General features: G+C 30.4%; 2 protein-coding genes across 2 annotated transcripts; one reads left to right on the forward strand and one right to left on the reverse strand.

Annotated features, from left to right (window-relative positions):
• Nucleotides 1–13,340: 13,340 nt before the first annotated feature.
• On the forward strand, nucleotides 13,341–15,431 carry LOC125873338 (transcription factor MYB1R1). Its single transcript, XM_049554250.1, has 3 exons — nucleotides 13,341–13,753; nucleotides 14,174–14,382; nucleotides 14,830–15,431. Exons 1-3 carry the CDS (start codon nucleotides 13,474–13,476, stop codon nucleotides 15,214–15,216), a joined length of 876 nt encoding a protein of 291 aa, XP_049410207.1. The 5' UTR covers nucleotides 13,341–13,473; the 3' UTR covers nucleotides 15,217–15,431.
• A 7,035-nt stretch (nucleotides 15,432–22,466) lies between these two features.
• LOC125873334 (serine/threonine-protein kinase AtPK2/AtPK19-like) lies at nucleotides 22,467–26,519 on the reverse strand. Its single transcript, XM_049554247.1, has 6 exons — nucleotides 25,468–26,519; nucleotides 23,873–23,955; nucleotides 23,668–23,788; nucleotides 23,355–23,528; nucleotides 23,032–23,139; nucleotides 22,467–22,937 (listed from the first exon to the last, which is right to left on the reverse strand). Exons 1-6 carry the CDS (start codon nucleotides 26,101–26,103, stop codon nucleotides 22,653–22,655), a joined length of 1,407 nt encoding a protein of 468 aa, XP_049410204.1. The 5' UTR covers nucleotides 26,104–26,519; the 3' UTR covers nucleotides 22,467–22,652.

The following is a 26,519-nucleotide window of genomic DNA, read 5'->3' on the forward strand; positions in this document are numbered from 1 at the left end:
ATGGGGAATCGGAATTTGGAAAGTGAAATTCGATTCCTATCGAGTATTGTAAAATTCGAGAATAGTGTACCTCCTGTCAAACTGCATTAGAGAAAGTTTTTTCAGTTTCTCTTTTTTAAAATTTATGGAAAATGTTTAAATGTGTCATCGAATTTTGAGATAAAGTTCATCTATGTCTTTCCGTTAGGTTTGGTTCATCGATCTGTATCATTTTCATTTGAGAAAAGATTTATTTATGTCATTATTTATCAACTGAAAATAGTTTCGATTTTGCACAATTATTCAAACGAAATGGCATAAATGAGACAATTTTTTAACGAATAATATAGATGAACTTTTTTCCAAAGTTTAAATAACATATTTGAGTCTTTTCCTAAATTTAAATGTATCTGGTGAAAAAAAATTTAGCAACAGTTTCGAGAAAAAGAAGTTCAACACGAAAATCTTTAAATATTGTCAAGGATCTCAAATAATATGTCAAATTGGTCCGATGTTGTTATGATTTTATTTTTTTTTTAATTAATATAACAACTTCATCATGTTTTTTATTCTTTTTAAGCCTACTAGACAGTGTCTAGCGGCCTTTTATTTAACATAAAAAAATATCAATAGGAATAAGTACGAGCAAGGGGCTCTACTCATAACATCTATGTCATTTTTTGGTATGAATAAAGATAAAAATGAATGACTTTGTAGGTGATCATTTTAAAAATCTTTCTAATTATTTTTGTTCTCTATTATTTCTAATTTATAGTATCCTGAGGAAAACGATTTTGTTTTCCACCAAGCTAAAACAATATGTTGATATCTCTAGTAAATCAAAATCATTATTTAATATAGTTATTTTATTTCACTTTCTTCTTTACAAATAGAATTCAACTTTCTATCTTCATCCATGGATCCATTATTCATGCTTATTCAATTTGGCACATATTAATTCAATTAAAAAATTATATCTCACAATTTCATAATTCAGTTTTTCAATGTCTAAGTAACCAAATTAAAAGGAGAATACTATGTTATTATTATTTCCCATTGCCAAAATAAAAATATTCTTTAGAGAAATGTAATTAACCCCAGGTCTGATTCTTGGGGTCAATCATTCATTTTGAAAAATAAAATAAAATGACATGACTATTCACTAATCATTGATATAATGCAAGTAGCTATAACTTTATCATGTAAATCCACTTATATCTGAATGATGGGCAAAATTTGGAGACTTCAAACTATACTGCAAAATATTCTGTTGAATAATTGCTTATAATATACCACTATAGGTTAGCCAATTTTATTATGTATATAATATATGCTTCCAACACATAATTGTCCATCCAATGTGGGTGGACAGCTTTATAATTGTTAGGTCACATAATCTAACTTGTCTTTCTTAATTACTTTGACTAGCTAGTGAAGCAGAGTCGCAATTTAGTGACATTTATCATTTTATGTCAATTCAAATTGTGGCCTACATAATCTTGTATCGTCAATTAAGCTTTATAGGCACAAAACCTACGGACGGTATATAATTAATTTTATGTCTATTTAGAATCCACCTCAGGGGCTTCCATTTTTTTGCTTTCTTGATGACTCAAACTCACAACTTTCGTGTTGGAAGTGAGAAATGTTTACCATCCGAACAACTCTCTCTAGTCAATTTGATTTTCACGCACTTTTGTGCGAAAAAATAGACGTCCGTTAATCTTCTTTCAAAAAAAAAAAAATTATCCGACAAGATCAATTTCTAGATTTTTCTTTTTTGGACCGCTCTTGTCCGTTGATTTTTTGTATTGTTTTTAGTAGTATTTCTTCTATTTCCAATATTACTCCCTCCGTCCCTAATTACTTGTCCACTTTTCCTTTTATAGTTGTTCCTAATTACTTGTCCATTTTGACAAATCAAGAAAAGACAAATTTTTTTTTACCTATTATACCCTCAATTAATTACTTTGAAAAAAGTAGAACTTCTTGAAAACTTGAGTTTTTAATTCATTCACTTCATAATTAATAGGGGTAAAATAGTAAATTTGTTATGTTAATAATTGTTTTCTTAATAGGTGTGTCAATTCAAAAGTGGACAAGTAATTGTTGGGTTATGAAGGGTGATTAGGGAGTCATGCGGAAGCTTACAATTGCGATCAAGACGGTGATAAATTAGATGACAACTAAAGCGATACTAAAACATAATATTATTAATATGAAAACTAATTTAAAAGAAAAATATTATAACTGTTGAGAGAATAAATCTCCCCATAAACTAAACTCTTTAAATGTCTACATTGTGGATACTATTGTGTTATGATATGAGAATAGGGATCTTCAATTTATAGATCTCCAAATTTTTCCTCTAAGGAAAGAATAAACCAAATATGAAAGAATATTATATTTTCCTTTCCGAAAAAGTAAAAACATTTATGGTAATGTTTTGTCTTTTCTTTTAAGGAAAAAATAAACTTCAAATAAGGTAAGAAAATCAGGGCAAAACCCTAACAAATCTCCCCTTTTGGCTGGATTTTCTTGACAAAGTTTGATCTGTCTTCTTCATTGCATGATAATCTTGTTCTTCACAAAATATTCATCACCGTTACTTGCCATGGTTAAAAATAAAGTTTAAAACATATGGGTTAAAAATATTTTATTTTTATTTTTAAAAATTGCAGCAACAGGAATGTTGAAAATATGGTTGAAACTTCTTCTCCACATGTAGCTCGACAAAAATCTTCATTATCATCAAAGTTGTTGCAAATTGATTTGAAACCACTTGAACATTTCTTCAATCTTGTTGAACCATAGGATCATCGGACCATGAGATCGTTGGACCATGTGCTCTTATACCACTTGTTGGGTTATGAAGGGTGATTAGGGCATCATGCGGAAGCTTACAATTGCAATCAAGACGGTGATAAATTAGATGACAAATAAAGCGATACTAAAACATAATATTATTAATATGAAAACTAATTTAAAAGAAAAATATTATAACTGTTGAGAGAATAAATCTTCCCATAAACTAAACTCTTTAAATGTCTACATTGTGGATACTATTGTGTTATGCTATGAGAATAGGGATCTTCAATTTATAGATCTCCAAATTTTTCCTCTAAGGAAAGAATAAACCAAATATGAAAGAATATTATATTTTCCTTTCCGGAAAAGTAAAAACATTTATGGTAATGTTTTGTCTTTTCTTTTAAGGAAAAAATAAACTTCAATAAGGTAAGAAAATCAGGGCAAAACCCTAACAGTAATTAGGGACAGAGGGAAGTATTATTTTTCGAGCCCCATCATTCTATTTTACTTTATATATATACATATAGCCGTATTCAATGAGAGTCGTATGTACCGCTTGGAGGGAGATCTTTCATATCTTTCGAGATCCACCATACAATATGGGGTAAAAAAGCCATCTTGGGTCTTCCCGTTCCGTCATTTGGCTTATGTTCTTCATGTAGCATTCAAACCGAATAACTCTATGAAATTACGTCGATACTTCCACATATTATGGGTAACATAGGAGACATCTCTATTTTTCCCCGAGAAATCTTTAGAATTCCCACTGCTTTTAACTTTCAATTCACATATATATATATATATATATAAATATTAAAAAAAAAAAAAGCAACAATTTCATGTGGATATCATGCGCTTGTACAACTATACAGCTGTGATAACCTATCCCTAGTCTAGAATCTAGATTAAACTAATTAACTCCAATTTAATAAGATTGGCTAATTAATCTTCACCCTAATAATAAATGATTAACATCCCTAGTTATGGACTTATTAATTAAGTCTAGGGCCTAGCTAGGTATATATGAACATGGAACATATATTCAATCTGTTGGCTATAAACATAAAATAATGTAGTACAAATGAGAATATATCTGGTCCATAAAACAATAAATATCCATCAGGTGAGTATTAATTAGCGACATACATGATTTAATGTTTTAATTGAACTTTTAGTTCTTGTATTGTTTAATTTGGTAATTTGAGGGTTATAAGAGACAATATAATGCCTCTCCCTTTGACATGTCCTGCAGAAGTTGCCTATTTTAATAACTTTTAATAAGATTGGTATAAGATATGTTATGTAAATGTCATGCAACCCTAAGGGTCCAACTTTAGAAAAAGAAAAAAAATGTCAATAATGTAAAGCCCCTTTGTGGAATAATGGAGGCCCTTCTTCTTGACCAAATTTAGATCTCAAATGGGGGCACACACGCAACATATATTATGTGTCTACATACATAATATATGTGTTCGTTGACGTGTGTTGAGTGCTTTCAGTTAAGAAAGGAGAAAATACGATGAAATTTATAGATATTGTGATGTATGAAATATTGTATAAGTAAAATGGTTGATTGTTGATCTAGAACTTCTAATAAGATGGTCAATAAGACAATAAATAATATTTTACTTACATTTTACATGTAGTAATTCTTATTCTTTAATACTAATTTTTTTTAAGTTGCATGCACCATGCAACGTATTATGAAAAAAAATTGCACTTTGGTTGAGAGAAAAAGCACAAAGCCACTAGGGGTGTAATGATATCTTTTACCAAATGTCAAAATAAAACTTTATTTAGTGTTTAAACTTTAAAGTACTAAAAAGTGTTGAAGAATTAATTAATTTCCTCATTTCTCATATTGTGATGGCTTTGGTACCTTAGACATGAAGAAAACTCTTTTTTCTTTCTAAAGAAGTACAGTCGAAATCATGAATTTTTATAATAAAAAAAATTGTGTCAAAGTTGGTGGGAAAGTCTAAAATCACATGCCTAATACATTTCAAAGGAGGAAAGGTGAAGAATAGAAAAGACATAAAATAAAACGAAAAGGAATATATATAAGAGGCTTAACGAAATTGGTGGCCTAAACTCAAATTTTAATCAGAGATTTCAAGTATATATTCAATAAAATTAGCTTTTGTGAGCATCATGTATCTCTTGCCCCACATGTGCATCTTATACGTGTGTCGTGTGCACTACATATACATTTTACGTCGATAATCAGTAAAAATAATAATTTAAATCACATATATATAATGGTGTTAAACATGTGTGCGTGTGAGGTATACATAAAAACAAAGATGAAGGACAATCCTATTTCGACAGACTTTGATATGTAAATTTAAAATTATTTGACAGTGTTTTAATTTGGAAAACAGAATATATAGTTTATCAAGCACATGAGACTATGAATTATTTTCTAACTTAATTCAATATATTTTTAAAGAAAAAGAAATTTACACACGTTGATTTACTTTTAATAACTATTGATAGAAATAGGCACCAAAAATTTGAAGGTCTAAAAGCCTTTACCGTAATGACTTGTCTAATGAATTGACCCTATTTATTTTTTTTAATAAATAACTAGTAGAAAATAAGTATCAATATATACAATGTCAATTCACAATTGTGTTTTGTAATAACAAGGGCATAATTGACTCAAACTCTAAATAGAGGGAAAAAATAGACCATTTTGCAAACTACAAGGACTTTTTTGAACCTTTTTCCTATTTCTATTATTTCCGGTCACACAAATGATAAAGTTATACTCCATCCGTTTTTATTTATATGTCACCATTTTTTATTTCACCGTGCATTAAGAAATCATGTAATTTTACAATTCTACCTTTATTTAACTTTTTATGAAGTTAATTTTTCAATCAATGAATATAAATTAATTTATTTTGATAATTTGACCAATGAGCATGAATTATTCACTTAATTTTTCTATGTTTGTTAAATATATATTTTCAAGGCTAATAACTCACAAAGATAAAATAGGAAGAATATTGTAATTTATGCATTAATTTTATGAAATAATAAATATTATGGACCAATTATTTATAGTAAAAATAACATATAAAAAGAAACGAAGGGACTTATATTCTCTAAGTTCATTTTTCATTGAGAAGAAATAAAAAAAGTTAACCTCGAGATCACAATATAGTGCAATATTTATTGAAACTGATGATGATAATTGTAAAGTAGTCCATAATTATAGTGCATTATGTCTGAAAACAATGGTTGTTTAATGAAGTTTAGAAACATAATGAACTGGATTAACGAGTTTTAAATTACTACCAGTAAAATTTAAAATTTTAAAACATACCTCCTTTGTTTCATATTATTTGGCTCAGGTTTATTTGGCGCATGACTTCTTAAGGATTTTTTATTACGGATATATTTTACTTAATTAACCTTATTAATGATATTTTGAAATTTTATATTTGACTACTATTACTTTATCTAGTCTTTTAATAGTACGGGTGACAAGGAAAAAATTAAAATGAAACATCTTAATTTTGATATAGAAGTCAAGTAATATGAAACAGAGAGAATAATTAATAAGATTAGTTAAGTGTACTTTCTGTTTAATTTTTATTTGTTCATGTTTAATTTGGCACATCCCTTAAAAAGTAAGTAATAAAATAATAAGCTTACTAAATCACTCTTTGAATATATAAAATCAATATTTTGACTAGTGCATTGGAATACGAAAAGTACTTCATAGTAAGGGTAAAATAGGTATAAAAATACTAAAGTATCTCTTAATTTTCAAATTGAAGAAATAAAAGTGGTTATCTATTTTTATTGTAGTGAACAACTAAAAATGGATAAATAAAAATAAAAATAAAATAAAATAAACCCCTAATAAATACTTCCTTCATCCATTTTTACTTATCCACTATATTCAAATTAGAAATTAATTTTCATTTTTACTTATTCAATTTAAATAATAATAAAAAATGTTAGCTTACATATATTTTATTCTTACTAGTTTTAAGGCAAACGCACGTGTGTATCATATATATAGTATATGACGTTGTAAGATAGAATTAATATTACTAAATTAAAGCTTTTTAGTAAATAATTATAATTGAACGAACATATGACAAATGTTTTTAAATTGTTAATACATATTGTCATAGAGTTACTTGTATTTTGAAATCAAAATGATCAGACATTATTAAAACATTTCAAAATACATTCAAAGTTTAACTATGGGAGAAAGTGACATTTCTTTTATAATATTATTTCTTACTTCACTCAATTTTGTAAACAAATCTAACCAACAAAATAAAAAAAATCCTTTCAAAAAATGTCACAAAGAACCTTTACTCTTGAGGTTATGAACATAAATGATGTACACCGTTTGAGTACAAAATTTGTCTTAAATATTAATACTTGAAATATAGTATGTGCATGACACTAATAAGGATTACCATAAGTATTTCAATATTTTATCTTTATTTAGATTTTTCAATAATAAAAATTAATAGATGAATAAAATGTAAAGTATTATTTATAGAATCATTAATTTGATTTAAGATCATTTTATGATCAATCACTATTTTCTTATCTATTTTTATATAGCTAGTAAGGAGTGTATCTTGTGACATAAAGAAAATATGGAACAATACATAGCCAATGAAAAAGGAAGACGAAAATATATGTTCATGCTATATTCACTCTAGTGTTCCATTTGATTTAAATCTCTTGCCACCAACACTTTACTTTGTCCGTTCATTTTTACGTACATATCTATTAAAAATAATTATTATCATGTCTATGTTATCATATTATAAGTAAAAGTTAAAATCTATTTCTGAAATAGTGAATTTAACATCAAAACTAATAATTCAATCGACTACGTTGATACCCATTGTTTTAGAAAAATTAGGAAGAAACTCCATCGTTTGAGGGAAAAGAATAAAAAATAAAAAAATAAAGAAGAAATATCTTACCCAAATCATATGCCTTTGTTCATATCTGTTTAATATTATTGTCTCTCCTATAACTTTTCGTCATTGTTAACTCATGAAAATGGTAAGAAAAAATACGACTATGAATTGATGAATGATTTGCTATAATTTTTTCACCAACTTTTTCTTATGAGGTATCTCGAATTTCGTTGAATTTGGAACTTTATCAATTTTTGCAATTAACACTTGAGATTTTTTAAGAAGAAGAAGAGTAGAGAACTTAAAGAAATTGTAGTTAAAAATTAAAGTGTGAGGAAACCCCTCTTTTTATAGCTACCAAATAGTAGTATGAATAGGTGTTAATTGTGTCTTATTCGAAAAGTCATAACCTTTCAAAAAAGTCACTGCTTATCGAAAAAGTAACAACCCTTTGAAAAAGGCACAACTCATCAGAAAAGGCATTACCCTTTAGAAAAGTTACAACCCTTCGAAAAAGTCACAACTCATTGAAAAAGTTACAACCCGTCAAAAAAAGTCACAACCCTTTGGAAAACTCACAACTAATTGAAAAAGTCACAATCCTTTAATTTGAAAATGTATCTACTTTCAATATAATGAAATTAATTAAATTAATAAATAAAATAAATTGTGTGTTTTTTATTAGGGATATTATAGTAATTCAACATTCAAGTTTGGGAGTACATGTTTTTAAGGTAGTATAGATAGATACTCCCTCTGTCCACAATTGTTTGTCAGGGTAAGGTCATGCACATCCCTCAAGGAAAATTTAATACAAGGTGCAATTTGACTAATATAACCCTACTATATCAAGAATACCAAAAGTCTACATAACTTTTCAATTGAACTACACAATCATTAAGGGTAGAATTGAAAAAAAGTGACTAATTATTTCTTGGTTGTTTAAATTGACAATTAATCTTGGACATCTATTTTTAGTATATCTGCCAAACAATTGTGGACGGAGAGAGTAGATAGATATAGATATAGATATAGATAGATATAGATAGATAGATTATTAAATACTAATTATTTCTAATTCATTTTTCACTAATATGACTTATATAGCAATCATAAATAATATAATAAAATTATCACTTTATTTACTATTTATCAAAAAATGCATCCAATTAAATATAAACAACTAAAAACAAACGGAGAAAATATTTCTTTTAAGAAGTGTCTCAAATTAATTTGGATCAAGTACTCCCTCCGTCCCTATTTAGTTGTCCACTTTAGAAATGACACACATATTAAGACAACAATGATTAGCATAGTGAAGTTACAATTTTGCCCTTATTAATTATGATTCCAAAATAAATTTATTCAAGATAACTAATCAATGTTGGAGGAAGTTTAAATTTTCAAGAAGTTTAAATGAGGGTATAATAGGAAATTTTTTTTTTGTTCTTTCTTGATTTGTCAAAATGGACAAGTAAATAGGAACATCTAAAAGAGGAAATATGGACAAGTAAATAGAGACGGAGGGAGTATAATAAAATGGAGTGAGTACTAATTAAATTTTATAATTCCCTTTAATAAATGTATGGATAGCATTTATATTCTGTTTGAAGATACTTACCTAATAATCATCTTATCAAAATTGTTTCTCAAAAGCTAAAATATTTTTTCCTGTATAATAATTAAGTGGTAGGGTCCATTCAAAAGAATGGAGACAAGATAGACACCTCTATCTCTAGTTATCCAGATGAGGTGTGAGCCCCATCATCAACTTTTGTTTAGGTATTTATTGTTTCCAATTAACTAAAAAAATAATTAAAAAAAAAAGAATATACCTACATTAATGAATATTCTGATTCCGTCACTTATCGCACTATTCACACACAAAATTAAGAGATGGAGCATTTGACAAAGGCATTGTATTTATCTAGCATACCATTAAAAAAAGGAAAAGGTTCAAAAATGTTATCGAACTTTGAGAAAAAACTTATCTATGTTATTCGTTAAAAAATTGATTCATCTATGTTATTTCTTATCTGTTAGAGAAAATGTTCATCCATATCATTATTTGTTAACTCAAATGGCGTAGATGAGACAAACTTCTAATTGATGGCATATATGAGCCTTTGAGCAAAGTTCGATGATATATTTGAGTTTTTTCCTTTTAAAAAAATTAGCCCATTCAAAAAAGATTCTGCTATTTGCGTGATTATATCAAAGATCTATTTGTATATATATAATATATATGTCGAATACAATTTTATATCGATTTGTCATATTCAAAGTAACATTATTTTTTTATTGGAAGTTATATTGTTGTAGTCAAATCCATAAAGATCATATATACAAATCTTTGATATGTAATTATCGAATAATTTTGGAGTTAGGGTAACAAAAATCTAAGTATTTTTTAATCTTGAATTAGGTGGGGAAGTTGTTGTGTAGCTATTAATGATTAATGCCCAAATATCTTTCATCATTGTAAAGAATAACCTATATTTTCTAAGTAAAGATAATTAATATCTAAGTCAATTTCCAGCAAACATAGTATGCTATAATTTAATTTTCACCTATAATATGCCAATATATAACCTCATACTTGATTTAAAGAAGAATTTTAGCATAATATATAATTTCATACCTAGATTTTTAACTTTAATTGATCAATCTGAAATTGATTAAAAAATGACTAAATAACAATTTTTTTTTGGATATTTCTTAAATAGTGATATTCCAAGTGGCTATCTACACATTTGTCTCAGATCTGATTTAGAATAAAATAATCACGTCAGTTTCACTTTATCTCTTAATAGTAAAATCTTCGAAATTTATTCATATACCAAGTTACCAACAAAGCCAGCAAAAGAAAAGCATTTGATATAATGTGCGGTGGGTAAATTCACTCCTATCCAAATTTCAATAGTTTGCGGGTATTAGGTATCCATATAGGATTGAAAAGTACTTTGCATTACAGATATTAATTCATAAGTAATTAATTAGTGAGGCCCTAGCAAGATAATAAACATTATTATCTCTAGTCAAATAATTGAGAAAGAAACACAGCTAACCATCCATAGTTGTGTTGTAAAGATTTCAATTAAGTACCTAACTAATGCTACTCAACTTAATTAAATAAGTTTAATTAGACAAGTTTGTCAGTTAATCAATCACTAAGCATTTCCTTTTTTCACGTGATTTTTTAATTTTTTATTTAATTTTACCATCCACTTGTGCCAATAATTTTGATTATTTTAAGTTCATAGTACAACATTGGTTCTTGTGCATGATGGAACCAAATCACGTTACTATTGATCCAAGTTTAATTAATTATTATTATTATTATTATTATTATCTTAATTAAAGTCAATTTTTATCTTCAGAAAAAAATAATGTTATCTCTTGGTAATGGTAGGTGGGCCTTTTTAATTAACTTGCTTCTTTGACCATTTTAAAACTAATTCCTTTCACCGACTAATCAGAAAACTTAATGAAATTAGTTTCTATGTCTTCTGATAGTTTTTACTTGTTCGTTTATCGAGAGTTAATATTAAAGTGAGCTTCAAGCTTTTGAATTGCAAATAAAGGATTAATTATTTAAACATATTTTTCACATAACTAGAGAATTTTTTTTTTTAAAATAAAAAATAAAATTTTATGAGTAGAATTCATTATTTTCTCGTGCTGGTTATTGCAATTTGCGTCCAAACAAATACGTGTCTGACAAATAAAAAATAATGTTAATTAGGAGTAATCTCTTTCCCAAAACAAAAGTTCGACAAGACAAGTGCCCACAAAGTCAAACTTGATCCCTTCAATTATCTTAGCTAAATATGCAATTAAATTACTTAGCTTTCCGTATTAATACGATCAGTAGCGAAGCTAGGACTTTTAATAAAGGTGTTCAAAATTTGAAAAAATAACACACGAACTAATCAAAGAGGGTTTGAACATCTACTAATATATACATAAGAAATTTTAACGTAATATTTCCGTCGGAGGGGTTTGTATGCTGGCTCCGCCCCTGAATACAATACTTAAATTTCCAAGTTTTTAGAAATAAAATGTACTTCTTTTATTTCATAGTAGTTGATCATTTTTCTTTTTTACATGCATATTAAGAAATCATAAATAAAAAGATAATTTTACTAATTCACTCTTTAAAAAACTTCTCGGGAATTTTACAAATAAATATAAACACTTTCAAAAAAAATTAATTGCAAGAGTATAATATGAAAATTTTAATTAATATTTCCTTAATTTAGTAAGATGATCAACTAATATGAGACAACTATCTTTAATAAGATGATCAACTAATATGAGACTTGAGTTCAAATTTTTTAGTACAAACAAAAATACTATCTGATTTCTTTTCATCTATTTTAGTTTTGATGAGTAGAGTTATTTGATACTTATTACTGGTAAAAAGTGATAAATATCTCGTGAAATTAGTTTCGAAAAAAAGAGTACATCTAGAATATTATTCACTTATGTCGTGAGAGCTCAATAAGAAGAAATTAAGAATGTTACTTTTTTTTTTCATATTTATATGTCATATTTTTCTTTTTAGTTAATTTCATTAATAAATATTTAATGACATTATTAATATTTTACATAAATCGAGTTCTACTTATTTGACAAAGTTCATAAAAGTATATATTTTTAAGAATAATTTTAAGATGAAAAAAAAGTAGATATAGTGGAGATATCAACATTGAATATATATAAAAAAAAAAAAAAGAAGTGGAAATTGAGTATGTGGATAGGTCCATCCACATAAAAAATGGTATGCCCCTCTATTCTATATGAGTTGGTTGAAACTTCCCGTAAAAATCAGACTCAGCTCCACCGAAGATTCGGATAAACCGTTAAATTGTCGCCACGTGTTACTCTCAACTTTCATACTTATTAGTGGGGGAGAATATTATCCGTCGTATTACATTATTGGGAAAAATGATAAATATATTTCGAATTATCGTAAATGGTACGCAAATATCATTCATTATATTTTTGAGACATTGGTATTCATGTCGTTCAAAAACTAGAGCATATATACCCTTTGTACTAACGGATATACACGTGTCATAGTCTTATTCATCGATCGACATTTATTAAATATTGAATCGATGGATAAGATTGCGTCATGTGTCCCTATTTAGTCTTCCGTTAGAGTGAAGGGCATATACACTCTATTTTTTGGATGACAGGGGCACCAATATCCCAAAATTATGACGGAGGATATATGCATACCATTTACGATAGTTCGAGATATATTCGTCATTTTTCTACATTATATTGTATTGTTAGTTTAAATATAATACTTTATTTGTTTTGGTTGTTACTTAACATCGTTATCTTAATATTTTTTTTCTCATTTTTATATTTATATATTATTTAATAATCATATTTCATCTTTTATTCTATTTTTTCATAATAGCTCTATTCATATCTTACTTTTTTGATAGGTTTATAACATGACCATATAATCTATCTAAATAACATTTACATTGAAACAATAGAATAGTATACAATACGATACAAATATTATAATTTTTTAATTATTATTATTATTATCATTATCATGTGGTCCTTATCAGCATCTCACCCCCTCTATATATTTCCACATCTCTAGACACTCTCCGTTCCGCTTTATTCGCTTCTTTCTTCCTTTCAATTTCAATTTCAATAGGTGTGTACGGTTTCCGTTTGACGGAGTGTATGTTTAGTCATCACCACTTTGTATCAATTGATTTTTTATTGATTCGTGGAAACTTCCAGAACGATGTCGAGCGTTTACAGCGATAAGTCGTCGTCGACGCCGGCAGTTACCGCCGGCGGTTTTGGAGGAGAAATCATGTTGTTTGGTGTGAGAGTAAAAGTGGATCCTATGAGGAAGAGCGTGAGTCTAAACGATCTTTCACAGTACGAGCAACCGAATGCTAACAACAACAACAACGGCGGTGATAACAATGAATCCTCTAAAGTGGCTCAGGATGAAGGTTATGCCTCTGCAGATGACGCTGTTCAACATCAGTCCAACAGTGGTCGCGAGCGTAAGAGAGGTGAGATCTCCGATCCTCTTCTATTTTTGTTGCTATTCGCCGTGTTTTTATGATAGTCTTCATTTTACATTCGACTCGGTTATTTCTGTCAGTGATTAGTCAATTAATGTCTCCTCTGAGTCAAGTTTCTATTAGATTCATCGATCGTTTTCTCTGTTATGCACAAATTTTTGAGTTATACTCTTCTATCCTAATTTGATTTGTACAGAGTCAAATTCATAGTTTAATCATGTGATTTATATGTAATAGTTCATAAATGATGATCGAATTCATAAAAAAAATTTAGATTCTGTAAAAGGGAACTCGTTTTCCCTCTGTCTAGATTTCAGGACCATAAATATGGTTTTGATCCAACCTGCTAAGCTTTGAATCCATAGAAATTGATTTCTGATGAAGTAGCGTTGATTTTGTTTGTATTAGGAGTTCCGTGGACAGAGGAAGAGCATAAGTTATTCCTTTTAGGATTGCAGAAAGTGGGAAAAGGAGACTGGAGAGGAATCTCTCGTAACTTCGTAAAGACTCGCACACCGACTCAGGTTGCAAGTCATGCTCAGAAATACTTCCTCCGGCGAAGCAACCTCAACCGTCGCCGCCGTCGATCTAGCCTCTTTGATATCACCACTGACTCGGTATTTATTTTTTCTTCACGTCTTCCATTTATCAAACTTGTTTCTCACCCTTATTATTTACTCGAGCAACTTTTAATTACTATGATTATATTTTCTCTTATTTTGCCATGTATTAGTGAAGTTCATTTGAGTAGGTGGTAAGTGATTGTGTATAGGGATAGAAAATTAGATGGCTTGATTTTAGTACTTCGATCTTATCACTCTTTAACAGAAGTAGTAGTAATTTGATTCGTTCATTTTTCTTGTTTTGAATTGATATTGGTGCTGGGTTTTGTTGTTATTCTTTTGTGTCTTTTCTCTAAAAGATTCTTTTTCATTGGTGTCAAGTTCTTTGTTTATACTTGCCTTCTGGATAAGATAAAAATATTGAATTCTGATGAATACAAACTGAAATCTTTGCCACCACTTGGATATCCATTTCTAAGGTTCTCTTTCTTTGACAAATAGGTATCAATAATGCCAATAGAAGAGGTGGAAAATAAGCAAGAAATCCCAGTTCTAGCACCAGCAACATTACCAACTACCAAAACCAATGCATTTCCGGTGGCACCAGCTGTTGGTCCTATCATATTTCCAGTACAGATTGACAAGTCAAGAGAGAATCCAACTCTGTTGCGACATGATCATGGGAATTCACCGATGCTAGTTCCTATGTTTTCAATGCCTAATCCATCAACAGCAATTGACCTTAACGCCAACCACAACTCAACAATTGAGCCATCGTCTTTGTCACTGAGATTATCATTGTCACTTGATCAGGGACGAGCATCATCTACTAGACACTCAGTGATGTCAAGTTTCAGTAATGGAGAAAGCATCATCCGTGTGGCATGAGATCAAAGGATCTCTTGAGAAAAAAAAAAGAAGAAAATACTAGGACAAGAGTGAGTAAAGCTGGGTTCATAATTATATTAATCTTATATATTGAGGAAAAGTTTATGATATCCATGTGATTAATTGACTAGACTTTTGGTCCTGATTTGTACAGACCAGAAATATGTCATGCTTTGTGGTACCTATTTAATGCTACTCTTATTTATAACATCAAACAAAAGCCCTGCTAGTATCATTAAGGGGAAGTAGTTTTCCATTGAAAATCACAATGAAGATAGATATCTTTGATACGTTATATTAATAACAAATATGAGTAATGATCTATAAGTTATCAAATTGACGTAATATAGTGTTGGTTCAAGACTATAATTAACATTAACACGCTACTCTCGGGAATTCTCAGCAATATACAATATACTTTAGTAAATTAAATATGGATTCTAAAATTTACAATTGAATGATAATGATTAATATGGTTCTTCATTAATTAATTAATCGTTCATACATCGTGTGTGTTTTTCTTTTAGAAAAATAATAATATAATTTTGGGACTTAGATGTTTTAAATAACTATTAATAATAATGCATTTTTTATAGTGATGTCTTGAATTAAGAAAGTCAGTTCTTATAATATAATTGTCTTAATATCAAAATTGACTACTCTCTTTTTAATATAATACTAACATTGATATAGAATAATCAAATAAGGTTCAAACTATTTTTTATACTTCATTACTATACCACATTGTTTGTTTGATCTTCATAATAATAATATTGTGCATTAGGAGAAAAAGATTTGATATACTCCTTAATTCTGTGATATAGATATAATATATATTCCGTAAAAAAAAATGTCACATATACTTTTACTGTTACTTGTGCAAATTAAATAACTCATATATCCACTTTTGACTAACGAAAGTTAAAATTTTGATTTTTAATTTATTTATTTTAGTTATTTAATCAAACAATATTCATATAGAGGTAAATCAAATGGTTTTTTCACGTGATTTTATTTTTAAGTTTTTTTAATTCAACGGTTAATTTGTGTCTTAATTATCTCCCTCATGAATATATTTGTTTGTCATTATTTGAGTTTGTTGTTCCTATTTAATTTTTCGCTTTCATTCTTTAGTGTGGAAAACATGAGAAGTAAAAAGAAATAGTGAACGAAATAAAATATTTTTTTTAAAAAAAGCAAACTAAAATTAATTTTTTTTGCGGTTATATTGAATTTTATTTTTTAGTTGTAAAAAATGTTGATGCATCTATAATAGACTTTGCAATATGATGAGTGGAAAATTAAATTTGATAATCAACATAGTAAATCAAAATTAGTCATTGAATTAAAGAAGATAAAAAAAAGAGATAAAAATTCATGTATGAAGAGGATCAAATATACCTCGAAATATTGCGAGAAGGGTCAAATATACCTTTTATATTTTTATTTTGTTAAATTTTTTTAATAAATTTTTCACTTCCGTCAACCAAAAATGATCTTGGCTCTTCAAACATACCTCAAAATATTGCGAGAAGGTCAAGCATACCTTGTATAATTTTTATTTTATCAAAAAATAATTTTGAATCAATTTTTTCACTTCCGTCAGCTAAAAAAGATTTTAGCTANTGAATTAAAGAAGATAAAAAAAAGAGATAAAAATTCATGTATGAAGAGGATCAAATATACCTCGAAATATTGCGAGAAGGGTCAAATATACCTTTTATATTTTTATTTTGTTAAATTTTTTTAATAAATTTTTCACTTCCGTCAACCAAAAATGATCTTGGCTCTTCAAACATACCTCAAAATATTGCGAGAAGGTCAAGCATACCTTGTATAATTTTTATTTTATCAAAAAATAATTTTGAATCAATTTTTTCACTTCCGTCAGCTAAAAAAGATTTTAGCTATATCAAAGTTATATATGTAATAATTTTTTTTTTTTGGTAATATATATGTAACAATTGAAATAGATGTGAGCCACTTTCTTTTAACAAAAAATATATTATCTCTAAATCACAAAGTTGAAAAATATAATTTATTATTATTATTATTAGTAGTAGTAGTAGTATATAAATGGCCAGTATATATGACACTTTTGATTAATAATTTTAGTTGTTAAGTTATTTTATGAATCTTGAATTTGAATTGAGTGTGAGATAAATTTATTTTAAATTTAATATTATTAGTGTTTATCTTGCCATTTAAATTTTAAATTTTGTTTCTTAATTGTAAATTTCAAATTTGTGTTCTTTATATTTTATAATGGAAAGTAGAGGGAAGAAAATAAATTATTAAGGCTATCATTTTGTTGCCTTTTTAAAAGAAATTGAAATTAACATGTATTTATGGAAATTATGAGAATCCGGGAACAAGTCTATTCCCCATGTATTGGGAAACTTTTCATGTATTAAAAAATAATTAATAAATTTAAATTTAAATTTAAATAAGGATAAGAATATCAAAAAGTAAACGTGTTTATAGTGTGCATATGTTCAAATTTTTCTGGCCAAAATGATTTTTCCTCGTGGTCCTATAGGCTATAGATATATGTATGTGGGTTGTATGAACTGGCCATGTGATAACGTTATCCAAAATCCTGATTGGGTTAGAGTGTCGTGCATGTGTTTGGCAGCAATTATATGATTTTCTTGATTCCTACTGTATTCTGAGGCTGCCAATAGTTTTGCCTAAAACGGGGATGGAAATCGATCCTTATAGGACAGGTCATTACATCATTTTTAACAGATTGACACGTTTTCAAAAGAATTACTCCCTCCGTTATAAAAAGAATGGTCCAGTTTGATTTGGCACGGAACAAGACTTTTGAATCTTGTGGTCCTAAATTAAAATTATGTCAAATGTATAAAATTGCCCTTTTTATCTTGTAGCCTTAAACATGTCACGTGGAAAACTGAAATTAAAATATTACTAAAAAAGGAAAGAGGTCATTCTTTTTGAAACGGAGGGATTAATTTTGATTAGACATGATTACATGATAGAGTAATTTAAAAATACATTTTCTAAAATAATTGATCGAATACACTCCTAAAAGAAGAGTAGACACGATAGAACCTTTTTTGTACTTATTGTCAAATGAGTTGAAACACCAGTACTATTAAGTCGGCAATGCTGCTTATGAGTGTCATCAATTATTGATCGTTGATAATGAAAATAAAAATAAAAATAGGTCAAACTTGAAATATTTTGGTAACGATAAACAAACAAACAAACAAAAAAATCTTTTGAGTAGTGGTTCCAGTATTATTGGTCCCCGCACTCAAATATGTGTTTTCTTTGTGCATTTGTGGTCTATGAAGCTGGAAATGGTGATCATATTAGATCAGAAATTCAAATTTTACACACACAAAACTATTTTTTTTAAAAAAAAAATCAGGTGATTGACTTTTATTTATTTAAAATTTGAAGCTTATAGTTATTCAATATTTACACTAATAGAAGAATCACATATCGTGAGTACAAATTAACTCGGATACCATCATTATTAAAAATAAAAATGCTTTGTTGTGGAAATGCATTTACATATTGGCAAGGGTGAATTACAGATCGTCACGTTTACACGCAATAAATAAGGTTCTCTATTTGAGACCAACAGATAAGGTGAGGATTTGTAGGGTGAAAGAAAGATATTCCCATTTTTTCTTTAACAATATTCTCTTGCCACTTGGCCACATATATGCATTTATTCCCTCTAAAGAAACTTTTATTTACTTGGGTAATGTGCTTTTTATAAAGACAATTTTATTTTCCATCTCGGATTAAATATGAAGGAATAGTTACCGACTAAATAAAAGTAAGAACACATCAAATGAAAGTTTAATCCCACAAGAATTTACAGGATGTTGGTGAACTGCATACAATACAAATATCTAAGTTATACGTTAGAAAGATACCTAAAAAAGTGATCGTTAAGAGAGCAAAAACATTTTTGGAAATAGGTCTTTAAGTCCCAACAAGTTGAAGATGAACGCGTAATCATTGGATAATATTAAAGATATTGGTTAATATATGACAGGCGTTGCAAATAGCACACATAGAGGAAAACTAAGATAAGGTCACATACGATAGAGTCTAAAGGATGTTAATCAAGAACCGACCCCATCTTAATTGCTACTACACTGTTATATCCTGGCTTGGTCATATTCTACATAGACCTCCATGTCATAAGTGCAAAAATAACATAGCTAAAGACATAACACAGTGGGATCTATAAAAGCAAAACCAACTTTTTGGAGTCTTAATATTCCATGTAGAAACTTATAGTATGTAAATAACAAAATAAGTGCAAGAAAATAGAAATTTATAGTTTTGGAGAAACCTTAATTCACCTAAAAGACAACTTGTTTAATATCAGAATGAGATATGCTTGAATAAAATGGATATGATTCATATAACCGATTCCAACTAGATTCATTTAACAAACTCCAACTAATTTGATTGAAATGATTATATGACAGACAGAAGATCAATATCAAGATGCAAGCTTCTTATGAACAAAAGCCTTCAGTAGACAAAGCCCAAAGTGACAGAAGGAGAAGATTCTTCATCACTATGGCACTAATCATAAGCTTGTTCTCAAGAGAAGCAAAGCATATTATCCAAGATAGATGAAGACAATTATGCTACGCGAAATAGTAGAAGATGGAAATAAACACATGGTTAGTAGTACAAAATATGACTACACGAAACGAGGTGGGGGTGGAATGATGAATGCAGAAAGTTTCATTGCCTCGTTTGAATCATGACGATTCTTCTCATGCACTCTTCTAATGTAATCAGAGGCCCTACCATCTACACTCTTATCATTAACTGCATACAAGGAGGATTTACCATTTTCAGTTGGCTCAATAAGGTAGGCAATCGGCTTTTTGACGTTCACTGGCTCCTGTGACCTTAAGCTCTCAGGGAATTGTGCTGTTGGTGAGCCTTTGATGAATGTTGCAGGAATTTTACCGCCTGGTGCTGGTTCTGTTGCGATTCCAAGGCTCATCCTGGCAATAGAGAATGACGATAGCCGGATGACATTTGTTACCATCTTCATTGACTTCTCACAGAGGGAGTCGTTGCTTCTGCTTTTGTTCTTCATGGCAAATGCTACAAATTCTTAACTGCCAAAATACTTTCAAGAACAGAGAAGGTGATTGTATATATGACAAGCCAACGACGATGGATATATATATATATATATATATATAAGTATAAAGCTAAAGAAACTTGCTTCTAAAGCATTGTAGGGTAGTAGAGTATAACCTCAGCTGATTACTCATTTGTGTTGTTAAAAAAAAAGACAGGAATCTCCCTTAAGTTTCATCCATCCTAACAGTAACTTTATTAGTGCTAAATCCTTTTCCCATTCATGCAATAAGATGTTTTCTCTATTTTCTATGTGTCCAAATGGAACTCAGAAGAATAAAAGGAATATATGCTGCTTGCCTATCTGGTATCTATAAGCAATATTAGACTTTTGAGACACAGTGACAAGAGCTAACCCTTAAAGAAACAATATCTGATGATCATATAAGCTATCCACGTGATTAACGAGTCTCCCCCCCCCCCCCCCCCCCCACCACACGCACACACAACAAACCAGGTGAATGAGCACAAACTACCTTATCCACTTAAAAGTAACTGGAATGAGATGCCTTTCTACTTTCCATATACCATATGAAGCTATAATTTATTTAAGTTTCATTAAGTAGTCACCACTCACCAGTGCTCTTCCACTGATTCCAACCTTTATGCAACTTTTTCCACAATATCTAGATAATGGATATGTACTGAAACCATTCAAATGACAGTTCACAAGTGTGCCTCTTAGAAGTACACTGAAGCCAGCATATTTTGGAAAGGAGCAGATCGAACTTATATAACGACAAAACTTTTGCTCCACATGGTTATATAGTTCATATTTTAATAACCATGTCATATTTCATCCCTTTCCGGAGTGATACCATTAAACATCTCACCAATTTGAGATAACTCTACACTGTTGTTAACAGAAAAAAATGTCACATCCCTCAACTGTTAACAGTTCATTTCCAAGATAAACACCATAGTATAGGAAGGTAGATCTATGGATGCTTATTTTGGCATGTGTTCAGTTCTTCCTTTCAAAAACCTACTTAATGACAGTCTCAGGTTCCAAGGGAAATAATTCACATGGAAGTACAAAAAACTCTTGCAAAGTCTAATACAGAAGTTTGATCAGTTTATATTTGTTTATCTATTCATGTTATAGTTAGTATTAACCCGAAGAAAGAGAGCAAAAACAAAATGCTGGAGGAGCTTGGTCAAATACAAGTGAGATGTATAGCATTTCTTGAGCAATAAATAGCGAAAGCTGGTAATTTGCACATACTGAAATAGTAAGCAGAATCAGCAACGGACAAGGTACAAAGAGAGTGTATCTGATATTCAGGCAGAAGAAATAAAAGAAAAAGCCATCTTTCAAAATTTCATACTAACTAATAACTATAGACAACTTTAACACTTCCATTTATTAGAATGACACTCATCTATTCATTCATATAAATAAAAATGACTAGAGTTATGTTCTAACATAGTTCAAAAGAGCACTACATTACAGATCACAAAATTGAATGCAGTTTTTCTAGTTGACTCATTTGATGTTGCAATAGTTTCTAGAACTAGTAGTTGAGAATACGCCTTCTTCTACTTTTCTCAACTACTACCGCATAAGATTGTGCAAGCCTGCAAAACAATCAGGCAGACCCTCCCACAGACATCCACAATCAAAGGAGACATATAAGGAGAAAAATCAAAAGCCAATTCATTCCCCTGAAGGATATCTACTCATATACTCCACTAATGCACCAACACTACCCTCAATTTGCTCCTCTATTAAATTGTTGAACCATATGCAGAACTCATTAGCATTTTCTATTCTTTAGAATGCAACAAAGCCCTGGAACATCCTCTCTTTTCAGCTCCCCAGTGTACATATTTGTAATGATTTTATTTCAGCTATTTCTCGTTAATCCTTTAGAGTTCTTGAATACTGAACAACTTTGATTAATTTTCAATACTGATTTGAATTTGAAATATAGGGACTAAATCATCACATGAGTGAAAAGTGTGAACACATTCTTAGATTCTCTTGCAGTACAAAATAATGAAAGAATTTATAACTTCCAGAGAGCATCGAATAGACGAGGTTGAGAGGAAACATAAAAGAGCAGGTAAAGAAAAGGGCTACACAATCAAAGTCAATTGATTGATTTCACATCTTGTCCATAAAGAAGAATGAGCTTACAACAGTACACAAAAAGAGTTAGAAAGATTTGCTTTTATCATGATACAATCTGATCCATACATTTCTCATGATCCTCTCTCTAACAAAGAATGACTTACAATAGCAAACTAAGAGTTCGAAATTTTGTCAGGATAGACTTAAATCAACTAGAGGAGAGCCAAGGATTTGGTGCTACATAAGTGTAACCTTGAAAGTGTTCGCCTGTTGTCGGAGTAGATGCTGGTGAGTCATCCGGTGGCATCGTAGTCCAACATTTGTCGAAATTGGCAGTGCAATCTCTGCCAATTACATCTGGTTTGAACTTAGGCTGTAGTTCTCTGGCATCAAGTTTCTTCCAATTGATTGTGCGGAACCACTTGTGACTTTTGATCTCATCCCCTCCTCTTGGTCCACTGCCTAATCTTTTGGATGGGTCCTTCTGTAGCAACTACGGGAAAAAATTGCAAGTTTTCATTCAGTTGAATTACAATTACTTATCTAAGAAAGTATGGGCAAGCAGTCAATTGATAGTTTGTACATACTCCTTTGAGCAGAGAGTGAGCTTCACCAGTCAGACGTGGTAGAAGTTTCAGTTTCTCGCTGATGATCTTTTCCTGAAGCTTCTTTCTATTTGCATGGGTGAAAGGTGGCTGAAAGAAATGAGAGTCAAAAGTGTTCTAATTTACAAAGGAAAATCTGTCTAGGAATAATGCAATTTATAGGACATTTCACATAAAATAGGATCCAGAGAATGTCCGTTGAACTGTCTATGCTTGTCACATGCTTTGGCATTACTCAACACTGCATGATTCTAGTGTCCTAATATTACACTGCAAACAAATGTTCCAACCAGTACTTAGATTACCTGACCAGTCAGCATCTCATACAGAAGTACCCCAACGCTCCACCAGTCAGCATCTTTATTGTGGCCCTTGGACTGTATAATCTCCGGAGCCATGTATTCCATGGTTCCACACATTGAATTAGATCTGCTTGATTCATCAATCTCTTTTGCCAGTCCAAAATCTGTCAGCATGACCTGGGTGGAAAATGAAATGCTTAAGAAGAGGAATGAATCAACTGCAATGTTCAAAGGAAAAATGCTACGTATTTCTTATTTCTTTTCTTCTTCCATGCATCAATCATGTTCCTGCAGTAGAGTACAGCAAGACTATTACATGTCCATCACCATCCATGAGAATATTTTCAGGTTTGAGATCTCGATGCACGATCCCTCTCTGGTGAAGATGTGAAACAGCAGAAACTATCTCAGCAGCATAAATCCTTGCCTGGTCCTCACTACCCAAAGCACACCCAAGAGCTGAAGTTAGAAGAGCAGAATACATATCATGACTGGTTAGTCAATAAGAAATACAAAGGTACCTGAAAATCCCTTGTCGGTATAGATGATAGAAAAGATGTCCTCCATTTATAAAATCCAAAATCAAATACAGCTTAGACTTCGTCTGCAGCATATTCCAAAATAAATAACCCAGGAATGATATTGTTAATAAGAAAAAACACATCAGAGGGCAAGAACGCTTGATCTGAGACTGTAAGGCATATGATTTCGAAAATCAAATCACAGTAGCAAAATCAATGACAATGAGTACACCAAAGAAAGACAAAATCTGTGCTTTAAAAAGACATCGAGAAATATGGGAACTAAATAGAAAAAACCAACAAAAGTTCTAGAAAATCATTAACTTTCACTTTGAAATTGTCAAAAAAAAAAAATCATCTTGGACAATGCCTAGCAAGATTGTTGACACTCTTTCTAGCTGGGAGAAGGCTGATTGGGGTAACGAATAGAAGCTACCGTAGGATCATCCCAGCTTGCATATGGTGCGCTATCTGGAAAGAAAGGAATTCCATTTGAGGCTAGAAGTAGCACTTTACAGAAACAGTGTTTTGCTATTTTCTTTTTGGTGTACAAAGAGCTCCCGTGTAGATGCAGATCAATCCTAAAAGTATTAGACTTATGTTAGGGTTGAATTTTCTTAGCATCTTTGTTCTCATACTTTAATTTGTAAATGGGTTCTCCAGTACTACTTAAGTACTGGTCTATAATACAAAAGTTACCTGTTCAAAACAAATATTGTCCAAAAAAATCTTCGCAAAGATTGTTTTCGAAACAAAGACAATTCTGCATCAAAGGCAAAGAATAATGGAAACTAAAAAAAGAAAATCGCAACAGAAAAAGTTAATGAACTTCTCCGAAATTGTCTAAATAAATCTACTAAAATATCCTATCAAATATTCAGCAATCTGACTAGATTCTAGACAAAAAGAACAGAAGTCCACTTGAAATTAATTTCATTAGCACTAATGATGTTAAATAGTACTCCTAGTACTAATAAAGTTCAAAACTTGCTCATGTTGTCCCCGCTCAAAAAAGAAGGAATGAGTGACACCAGAATTCAAACAGATTCCCAAAAGAGTTTCCTCTTTCTATGAAAAGCTTTTCCCCACAGAGAGAGGCAAGGAAAAGCTCTCACCTTTTAAGTACTTCTGTAACAGAAAATTAAATGAAAGGACAAATACCATAGTACTAAATTTAGCTTCTGACTTAAAACCAAATAATTCCTTATACAAAAGATTATCTTGTTCTTATACATGAAAAAGCAAAACAAGTAACATCAATTCAGATTGATAGCTGGAATAATACTTAGCTAAATCACTTAACGTGGATGCACTATTCTCACCAAGATACCCCTGACTATTTATGTACAATTTACAAACAACAACAGAACCAGTATAGTCCCACGAGTGGGGTCAGGGGAGGGTGAGTGCAAGTAGAGAGGCTATTTCCGATAGACACTCGGCTCAAAGAAAGCAAAAGCACAACATTTATGAAGACATAAGCAGTAACAAAAGCAGGATAGTAAGACTATTTATGTATACATTTAAGATAAATACACCCATTAATCTGAAACTGAATAGACAAAATTAGTATGTCCAGTATAAGCAACTATTACCTGAAATGAGTATCTAAGCTGAACAATAAAAGGGTGCTCAACTTTAGTGAGAATATCCCTCTCAGCTCTCATATAATCCACATGCTTATTCTTGATTACCGTGTCCTTCCTCATTACTTTCATTGCTAATATCCCATCACCCTCACCCTCACCACCATACCCCTTCATCTTCACCTGAAAAACCTTCCCAAAAGAACCTTTTCCAATCATCCTCAAGATCTCAAAATCCCCTGGCCCAAATTTTGTTACAGCTAAGCCCTCATCTCCACTAATCTCTTCAACCCCATCAGTACATTCAGTTTGGTGAGTACCTACATGAGTATTAACTTTATCACTATCACTTTCACTCTCAGAATCAACTTCTTGGTGAAAAGGCAGAGGCTTTGAGAGAGTGATCCTTGGAGATGGACCCACAAAAGAGTGGGACCTACTATGAATGATTTGTGGGTCAGTTAGAAAACTGGAAGAAGATGAAGGAGATGAAGAAGAGGTAGGAGCACCAAAAACATCAGAAAAATCAAAGTCTGGATCAGTAGAAGGAGGAGATGATGAAGAAGAGTCAGGGATTTTGAGATGGGTCAGCTTGTTTGCTAACATGGAATGCATAGCCTTCTTCTGCTGAGCTGCAAAGGCCATATTAACAAGAATTCTTGAAACCCCTTTATCAATTGGTCAGAAAAAATAACAAATTACTATTGTTATTTTGTGAATCAAGAATGTGATTTAGGCAAGAAAAGCCAGCTGAGATTGAACTCAGAGCAGGCTGTGAAAGAAAGAGGGCTACATCAGGGATCTGCAGGGACTAATTAATGGAAAAGAAGAAATCAAGAAAGTGAAAGGTTGCAACTTTGAAGGGTGTTTGCTTGGGGGAAGAAGAAGAAGAAGAAGAAGAAGGAAGCCGTGAATTATCAGCAGAGAAGTAATGGGTACAGTGAATTTTGCAAATTACAGATGCATGAATGAACATGAAAGAGAGAGAGAGGCAAATGAAAGTATAGAGAGAGACGGGGCAAGTGGGAAGTGAAATCCAACACGGAAAGGAAGTTGTTCTA

This window comes from Solanum stenotomum, chromosome 8 (genome assembly GCF_019186545.1).
Source record: "Solanum stenotomum isolate F172 chromosome 8, ASM1918654v1, whole genome shotgun sequence".
Classification (NCBI taxonomy): Eukaryota; Viridiplantae; Streptophyta; class Magnoliopsida; order Solanales; family Solanaceae; genus Solanum; species Solanum stenotomum.

Excerpts from the sequence above, each read along its gene's own strand:
- LOC125873334 (XM_049554247.1), bottom strand. The coding sequence starts at position 26,103 with ATGGCCTTTGCAGCTCAGCAGAAGAAGGCTATGCATTCCATGTTAGCA. Across the intron at positions 23,529-23,667 it reads TCATGGATGGTGATGGACAT|GTCATGCTGACAGATTTTGG; the intron begins GTAATAGTCTTG and ends TTTTCCACCCAG. Across the intron at positions 22,938-23,031 it reads CTCACTCTCTGCTCAAAGGA|TTGCTACAGAAGGACCCATC; the intron begins GTATGTACAAAC and ends TTTTTCCCGTAG.
- LOC125873338 (XM_049554250.1), top strand. The coding sequence starts at position 13,474 with ATGTCGAGCGTTTACAGCGATAAGTCGTCGTCGACGCCGGCAGTTACC. Across the intron at positions 13,754-14,173 it reads TGGTCGCGAGCGTAAGAGAG|GAGTTCCGTGGACAGAGGAA; the intron begins GTGAGATCTCCG and ends TGTTTGTATTAG. Across the intron at positions 14,383-14,829 it reads TTGATATCACCACTGACTCG|GTATCAATAATGCCAATAGA; the intron begins GTATTTATTTTT and ends TTTGACAAATAG.